This window comes from Wolffia australiana, chromosome 2, assembly GCF_029677425.1.
Source record: "Wolffia australiana isolate 7733 chromosome 2, ASM2967742v1".
In the NCBI taxonomy this organism is placed as follows: domain Eukaryota; kingdom Viridiplantae; phylum Streptophyta; class Magnoliopsida; order Alismatales; family Araceae; genus Wolffia; species Wolffia australiana.
Window position 1 is genome coordinate 1,584,957 of NC_135836.1, and position 8,461 is coordinate 1,593,417.

The following is an 8,461-nucleotide window of genomic DNA, read 5'->3' on the forward strand; positions in this document are numbered from 1 at the left end:
TTTTTTACTTCAGAAGTATAATTGACTCATAAACCATCATTAGTATTGATTCTTAATTATATGACATCAAATTATAGTTTTTAAACATCTTATTGAATGTTTTAGTTTTTTTATGGGTTCCAGTCCTTATATCTTTTTTGCCAAGCACCTACATCAAGTACATTTTTACGGTGTCCTTTGATGACAAAATTATGAAGGGAAAGCCAGAGGTATTTAGTGAGTCATAAACTGCTTCTAGTGTTTTCACACGTGGGGAGTCAAATCCCCTACCTTCTTTGAAAATTTAAAAAGCTGATGCCTAGGGAAAAGGATACACAGAAAAGAATCACAAACCCGACATGGGCTATTGCCACATACCCCAAGAAACTATGGTCATATCCCAACACCTCCCTCAAATATGCCTTCACAGTCATGGTCATTTCCCCAGGAATTTGAATATTATCTTCCATGTCCCCATACTGAGACGCCATAAGTCCGTAGATCGTCCAGGCCACAGGTGATGTCCAGTAGCACCATCGCCACCACTTTGGCAACATCTGTACAAATAGTATAGGAGATCAAATTCCTATTATGAAAGCAAGTGTGACATCATTTTGAAGTACATTGTCCATAGGTTGAATTTTCAAAGAAATGTCCTTTCAAAAAGTTATATCTTAAAAAAAATTTTAATGATCAAAATGCAAGATAAGTTTCTAATCCATCTCTTCTAGCACTAGTAGCTAATTAATATAAGAACATGTATATCTTTCCATACGAAGTATAATCAGTGTCCAGAGATCAACATACCGGTCTGTAGATTAGGAAGCCACTGAAAATGTTCCAAAAGTTGTAGAAGAGAATCATTAGGATGCCAGCAACTGGGTATGCAGGCGTGATAGCAATCGACATCATCCCATGAACCACAAAGTAGAGAAAGCACATAAACACTAGAAATGTGAACCACATGAACTTGCTTGCTTCCCATTTAAATCCGATCATGGAGTAACAAATGAGGCAGTATAAAACGGTTTGAGTGGCAATATAAATTGTTTCCACTGCTACCTGAAGCAAGAAAACCAATAAATATTGCTTTTAATTTGACAAATATAAAAGAGCACAATACATGACATAGTTTGGATATTCCCTTACTTGCCCCATGACAAAGGCCGAGGCCGAGTACATCCCTGCAGCTCTCTCACGATAGAGAACAGACCTCTCGATAGCCACAACTGGCTGCACTGTTGCACCGATTGTGAATCCAAGGAAAAATGTAGAGCAGTATACGGACGCCAAAATGTTGAATATCTCTAAATGGGTCTTCCTGTTTTAAGCAATTCAAAGTAATACAAGATAAATATTACTGTAGGTTGACGATAATGAAGAAAAGTAGAAGATTTTGAGTGACTTACGGCTCCTGGCCTTTGTTCCAGAAGAGAGTTCCAAAGAGGAGACCCAGGACGATTGTTGTGAAGAATCTCATACCGTTGTAAGAAGGGTTCCTCCAGTAAGACCAGTACTGCTTCCAAAAGCAGGCAGTGAACTGGGTGGTGAAGCTCCGAGCATACTTTGTGCCAAAAGAAAGGTCTTGTGAACCCGCTGGAGGACGGCTCAGACTCTCGATCATCTTTTGATTTTTCCTGATTTTGAGACCAAAGATAAATGATCCAGGTTATTCAATTTCACTGGAAGTCAATAATATTTTCTATGATAAGGCTGATTAATTATATGACCCACTTGTAGAGCAAAGATCTTGAATAAATGTCTGAAAAATCCAAGTTCAGGCTGGCCTCAAGAGCAGGCGTACTAATTTCCAACATCCACGCCGCAGGATTTTGGCCATCCATGATCTCGGGAACCCCAGGAATATCCTGAAGAAATATTTACATTGTGATAAAACTACTTTGAGATATTTTTGTCATAATCCATTTATAAGGAATGACGAGACTCACCTCAAAATAGTCCACAAGATGACAGGAATTCTCGCCCAGAGGTCCTGCGTATATCACTTGACCTCCCAACTTCATTAGTAAGAGCTGTATTGATTAAAACAACATAAAATGATTTGGGACTTGGTTTGAACTTGATGCGGTAAAAACTATGAGTTGATAATGAGCAGTTGGAGAAAAAACCTCATCGAAAGATTCAAATATATCAATGCTAGGTTGGTGGATTGTACAGACGACTGTTCTTCCAGTGTTCACTATGTTTTTGACTGCTCTCATGACAATGGCTGCTGAGCGGGCGTCAAGGCCAGAGGTTGGCTCATCCATGAAGATGATGGAAGGATTTGCCACCAGTTCAACCGCCACTGTAAACCTCTTTCTCTGCTCTGTCGATAAACCATTCACTCCAGGCAAACCCACCAACGCATCCCTTAGACTATCAAGCTCGATCAATGCCATCACTTCTTCAACAAACATCTGTCGTGATGGAATGGAGTTAATTTTACTATCCAAAACACATAAATCGAATATCAAAAATATTTTGTCACCACTTTCACCTTTTGTGTTTGAGGCGACACGTCATGGGGCAGGCGCAGCCACGCCGAGAAAAGGAGAGATTCATAGACAGTGATGTTCGGAGAGTGAACGTCATTTTGCTCGCAGTATCCACTTACTCTTGCAAAGGTAGAGTGGTTTTTGGGGTACCCAGAAATGAAGATACTTCCTTCAATGTAACCGCCTGTTTTCCTCCCTGCGAGAACATCCATTAGAGTGGTCTTTCCAGCTCCACTCACGCCTACCAATGCTGTAAGAACCCCGGGCCTAAACGCCCCACTGACATTGCAAAGAAGCTGGAGACGTGTTTCTTGAATCCCCTTACTCGCCATTTCCTAGGACAAAAAAGGGATCTAGTCTTAGGGTTTGCTATTCATTCACCTCAAGGTTTTAGGTCTTCTTTTTTATTATAATTAAAGATCAATTGAATCATTGCAGACCAGAATTTTGGAATCTTGAAACATAAACAGATATGGGGTTTATGGAGAAGGGTTGGACTGTACTAACCGCGGGCATATCAACAGAGTAATTAAGCTGGTCGAACGTAAGGGTAAGCGGCCTGAACGGCAGTACCATTCCACCCTTTGTTTCTTGATTTGCGTTCTTTCCTAGAGAAGACAAAGGTAAAGAATTTACTTGAGAATTTTGAAAAAATGAGAGAAGCGTTCTCACCCTTGGAGTATTTCAGCGCATAGATCTCTCTTTCCATTCCTTCATTATCTGGTATAATCGGCCGGGGTTCTATAACAGCTGCATGCCATGCCGTTGGGAATGAGATTATGCCAATGGACAAGCCTCAGGAAAAGAGAAGTACAGAAAATTTTTAATGTGTGCAAAGTCTCAAATGGGGTATGTCAAATACCAAGCGCAAGAAAAAAATGACATACTGTATTTTAGTCATGCCAAGACTCAAAGACAGAGATGGACGTACAGTTCATAAAACTGGAGCAGGCGAGGAACCCAAGGTTGTAAATGATTGTGAGGAGAAGCAAAGCTCCAACGGATATCCAATACCAGTGACCTTCCACAAACAGACCTCTGGATTTGAGAAGCGCTATCCCCACAGTTGTAGCATTTACTCTGTTGTCATTGGTGGGCTGCTCGACAAGGGAATGGTGCATGTAAGTTATCCGAGTGTTATGAGCTCATTTTTGTAGTTGAAAAAGAAACTAGGAAAAAAGAGAAGTTGATTGAAAAGAACTCATGCCGTGCTCCATCTTGAATCAAGAAACTCGTTGAGAGACAAAGCATTCTGGGCGTACATCATTGGAGAAGTCCAGTAGCCCCATATCCACCATTTTCCAAGTTCATCTTCATACATAAAGCACACTATCAACTTTGGAGGCAGATAAGAAATATTTCACAAAATATTTCAGCATAGAGTGAAGTATACTCCCGTAACTTCTTATTATATGTCTAATAAGAGTAAAAGTTTGATTTGTGTCGCTAAGCTTTATGGGTTTATACCTTTGGAAATAACAAAACCGGATAGGACAAACACGACAACCATGCAGAAGGTGCCGAAAGAGTTTGCAGCTACGAGAGATCTCCCCGCTACTGAAATGAACCGAAAGAGACCCAGAGCTTGTTGGTGTGTAAGGAAAAGCACCAAAAACTGTCGAAAAAATCTGCAGTAAACCATACAACTAATTAGAGTCAACGATCTCAATTCCACGTTCATCATCGCGGAGAAACTTCCCAAATATTTTGAGCGATATCTATGAAAGTACCGGTTGATCTACCCCAAATATTTTAATGCTATCTATCGACAGTTGACGTAGAGTTGATCATCACTGACGATTCACCTTGATGTTGAGGAGGTGGAAAGGGCGGTAGACGCCGTCCACCGTCATCAACCATCAATATAGCTAAAATCTAGTCTAAAAATGGTCATCGATCCGGTTTAAGGTTGACAAGGCTACTGGCCAACATCTTAAACGGACGAACTTGCGACGTTTTCGATTATATACTCTATGATTGACGTTGACGTTGTCATGGACAAAACAGCAACACTCGCTAACGTCACGCGCCGTCGTTTTCAGAACATGCCGAACCTTACTTACCGAATTGGAGAAGGAGCAAAGCCCATGGAGTAGTATGTGATAATAATCCAGATGGCGCATTCTATGAAGGAGACGGGTATTCGGAGGAGGCATATAGGCAGGCCAAAGGCCCATCCAGGATAAAAGAGCAGGTCTCTTTGCTTGTAGTGCACAGGAATCCTCATAATCGTAAGCGCAATCTCCGATACTCCATTGAACATAACAGTCACCATACCGTAAAATAACGCGGCTAAGTGCTTGCTCGCATCTGCAACGGTCTCGTGCGGCATTTGTGATCTTGGAAAAACGCTCGATCCGAGGACCGCCAGGAATATAATCTGACAGATTTTGAACACGAAAACAAAGGAATTTCTCTTCATGAGAAGCCACTCCCTCTCGAAGCACGCTTTAAAGATCTCCCACGTCGGGGCTCCGAACTTGATCTTGGATAACGCTGCTGGGTGGGTTTTGGGCTTGTCGTAAGCCGTGGCGAGTTCTCTTCTAAGCCGCTGGCCTGCTTTGAAGGAGTCAAATGCGTGGACAAACTCGTCTACGGATATGTATCTGTAGGGGTGTTGTTCGTCGCTCCAGTACTGCCTCTGGTCTTTTCTGGAAGTCACTTCTTGGAGAAAGTCAGCGACAGCTTTCCTTTTTGGACACTTGAATCCCATAAACTCGAAGAACTGGACTGCCTCCTCGCGGGGGCCCTGGTAAACAATCTTCCCCTGAGAGAGCAAAATAACGTCGTCGAAGAGATCGAAGGTCTCGGGCGCCGGCTGGAGAAGGGAAATGAGAACGGTCGCGTCCAGCGTCTGGACAATCTGACGCATGAATTTGGTTATCTGAAACGTCGTGGACGTGTCTAAGCCGTTGGATATTTCGTCCATGAACAGGGCTCTCGCTGGCCCGACCAGCATCTCTCCTATATACACAACATGCACTGAATAAACTCCCAAACTAACATCACCCTAAATCATCGATTAGAAAAAGAACAGAATTCTCCACCGATAATATGATGACACAAAAATCCCACCCCGTAAACCGGTCGGAAGAAATCGTCGCGAGATATAATACGACACATACCCCATATGGATAAATAGAAAGGACGATCTAACGAGTAAAGCTACACATGGTCAAGATCAACTCAACCCATGAAACTATGAAGAAGCTACAGAACAAGACAAATAGGTTCCAGCGTAATGTTTCAAGCGCGGGGTTATCTTTCAATAATGCTCGGTTTCCCCGTATGTTCATCTTCTTCTCTCTTCTTTTCGTTTCTTTCTTGATTCCTCACCTTAGTCTGGTGGATTGGATATTTTATTTTGTGCCCATCTTTATATGAAGCCTTTCACAAAAAAATGATATTCAAAAAGTTTACCCGTTGTGACGCGTTTCTTTTGGCCCCCGGAGATTCCCCTCCGCATCTCGTCTCCCACCAGTATATCCGCACATAAATCCAGTCCGAGCATCTGCTTATCAGCAACTTTCGACTATCATCGATGAGTAATGGGAAGGGAAAAAAATAAAGGTTTGTTCTTTTCGGAAGAATGTGAGAGACTTTAAGAATGTACTCGGTGACGAGACGTTCGCCGTGGTCTGGGGACATCGTCAGCCTCATGAAAGCGTCGACCTCGGGGTCTGGCGGCAACGACTGCTCCTTCTCCCGCCTCGCTAGCTCAGACAGCGTCTCGTACCTGCACGAAATCAAAATCCAGTTGAAGTAGAGAAGGAATTGGGAATTGGAGACGAAATCAACGCAAGTTTTTATCTGTAGTTATCATTCGCGAGAGCGCATCATAGCTAATTGCAAAAACTTTCTTTTGTCTCCTTATTCTCTTCAATAGTAAGTACCTCGTTCCCACGCCGAGGCAGCGCCCGGAGAAGTCTAACGTCTCTCTCACGGTCATCTCGCCTAGGTGAAGATCGCGCTGGCCGATGTAAGCGCTGGTCCTCTGGGGAACGAACTCGTTCAGCTCGTGCCCACAGTAAGTGACTCGGCCCGCAACCTAAGCACGGACATTGTAATATCATATGATATTCTTAGATAATATAGATTGAGATTTGATCCTCAAAGTCTTCATGATCATCATACCCGTAGGTTCTTCTCCAGCCTTCCTGCTAATGCAAGTAACAGAGTTGTTTTCCCTGACCCAGGAGGCCCCAGAAGCAGCGCCAGCCTGTTATGTAATAGTCAACCAAAAGCGTTCTACTTAGAGATTTCATTTTTCAAGAAAGAGTTATTTCATTGGACCCACGACATTTTAAAAATATTTTCCCTTTCTATAATTGTTTATACGCTAACTAGTTTCTTGTAACAGAAGCGAAATCGAAAGCTAAATACCATCAAACTATCTCAATTTTTTATTTATTTCTTTTCTCAGGTAAAATGACGCGTTTATAAAGAGAAGTCCGGATATTGGATCGAGAAAAGTTTTAAAACAAATCGGTTCAAGAAAAAAGTCACAAAATTTAGGATAAGCGTGCCTTGAAGGACGAACAACGCCAGAAACATCGGTCAAGATCTTGTTCACCGTCTTCTTCGAAAAAGAAAATCCGGCCAAGTTGATCAAGCCCTGAGGAGCGTGATGAAACCACAAATCTCAACATGCTGCAGATCAAGAAAAGACAAGACAGAAAGAAAACCATACCTCGAACGCATTGACAGCAAAATTTATCAAGGTTGGAAGAGCTCTCGTGCCCAAGAATGCATCAGCCTCCACGAACATATTCTCAAACCGAATCTCGATCTTCGGCATCTCGATCCCCACGCTAATAATCCCATGAGAAAAATTGGAACTCATTTTAAAAATCGTGCTGATTGCATAAATTTTCCTGGTTTTTAAGTAAGAAAAACCTGTCCATCCTCTTCTTCATGCGATGGAGCAGCCGTTCGTTCTCCTCTTGCACAACCTGTAAAACTCGATCAATGATGACACTCCTGTCTACGTTGGACAAATCGTCAAGATCAACTGTAGTCCTCTTCATCGTTCCCGGCAGCTTATTGAGCGCCGCTGCTCGGAGATCTGTCATGTCATCATCGTCATGTCTCCGGGAATTGAAAACGTCTGATGGGTCGCGGCCGAGATCGCGAAAACTTCCAGAAACAAGACCGCCCCAGCTTCTGTAACTGCTATTCGCTGAGCGTACAACGTCATCAGCATAAGCCATTGGCTTTCTACCGTGTGATTGCATGAAGAAACTTTCCGAAATTGGGGAAGAAGGATGAAGAAACGAAGCAGAGAGAAATGAATCGGAAGAGAACGGATGGAAGTTTCTATAACAGAATTATCCTATACATATAATTGCCTGCAAGATGATGATTTGAAATGTTAGCTCTCTATAAGGGGCAAAAAGAGTCGAAGAAACGAAGCAGAGGGTAAGAATTGAAAGGGACAGGATGGTAGGAGGTTTAGAACTGATGGCTCACACTGTAACTACATTGTCTGCTTATAATTGCCCTCGAGGCGATGATTTAAAGAGTTAGGTTGCGAAAAAGTCGCCGAGAGAAATACCTTACAATTCCAATTCTTTTTAAATAGAAAGAGAAACCATCTGAAGTCGCGAAAAAGAGGGATGGAGACAACGTCACTGCAAAAAGAGATGAAAGAGAAAGGATGGGAGGACCGTTCCGAGTGATATTCCATAATATATCCATCGCGCCTACTTGTAATGGCCTTCAAGAATATTAGGGCTCTCAGAGAAGTCTTTGAATTCCAATCAAAATCTATCATTATTGAGCCGAACCTCCGAATTCCCCAACCAAGACGACTTGTGCGACGAACAGTTAATGTGGCGCACGCTAGTAGGGCACCTTCACGTTGGAATGAGGTCATGGGACTGAAAATTATTTTATGGAGAGCCATCATAACATAAATAAAATGATTTTAAATTATTAAATTATTAAAATGTCATTCATTACGACGGGAACGGGCAGTTGGATGT

The 8,461-nt window shown here is 42.4% G+C and overlaps 1 protein-coding gene across 1 annotated transcript; it reads right to left on the reverse strand.

Moving 5' to 3' along the window:
* Positions 1-189: 189 nt before the first annotated feature.
* Positions 190-8,097, reverse strand: LOC144716505 (pleiotropic drug resistance protein 2-like). The gene is made up of 21 exons (XM_078591636.1): positions 7,374-8,097; positions 7,168-7,288; positions 7,004-7,092; positions 6,612-6,696; positions 6,371-6,525; positions 6,078-6,213; positions 5,898-5,988; positions 4,541-5,441; positions 3,945-4,105; positions 3,685-3,788; positions 3,409-3,574; positions 3,150-3,227; positions 2,985-3,085; positions 2,480-2,812; positions 2,109-2,399; positions 1,929-2,012; positions 1,714-1,847; positions 1,389-1,616; positions 1,129-1,300; positions 787-1,041; positions 190-536 (listed from the first exon to the last, which is right to left on the reverse strand). Exons 1-21 carry the CDS (start codon positions 7,709-7,711, stop codon positions 267-269), a joined length of 4,293 nt encoding a protein of 1,430 aa, XP_078447762.1. The 5' UTR covers positions 7,712-8,097; the 3' UTR covers positions 190-266.
* Between the last annotated feature and the right edge of the window lie 364 nt (positions 8,098-8,461).

Coding starts and splice junctions, on each gene's coding strand:
- LOC144716505 (XM_078591636.1), bottom strand. CDS start 7,711: ATGCAATCACACGGTAGAAAGCCAATGGCTTATGCTGATGACGTTGTA. Junction 5,442..5,897: donor AAAGAAACGCGTCACAACGG/GTAAACTTTTTG, acceptor TTGTGTATATAG/GAGAGATGCTGGTCGGGCCA. Junction 2,013..2,108: donor TATTTGAATCTTTCGATGAG/GTTTTTTCTCCA, acceptor TAATCAATACAG/CTCTTACTAATGAAGTTGGG.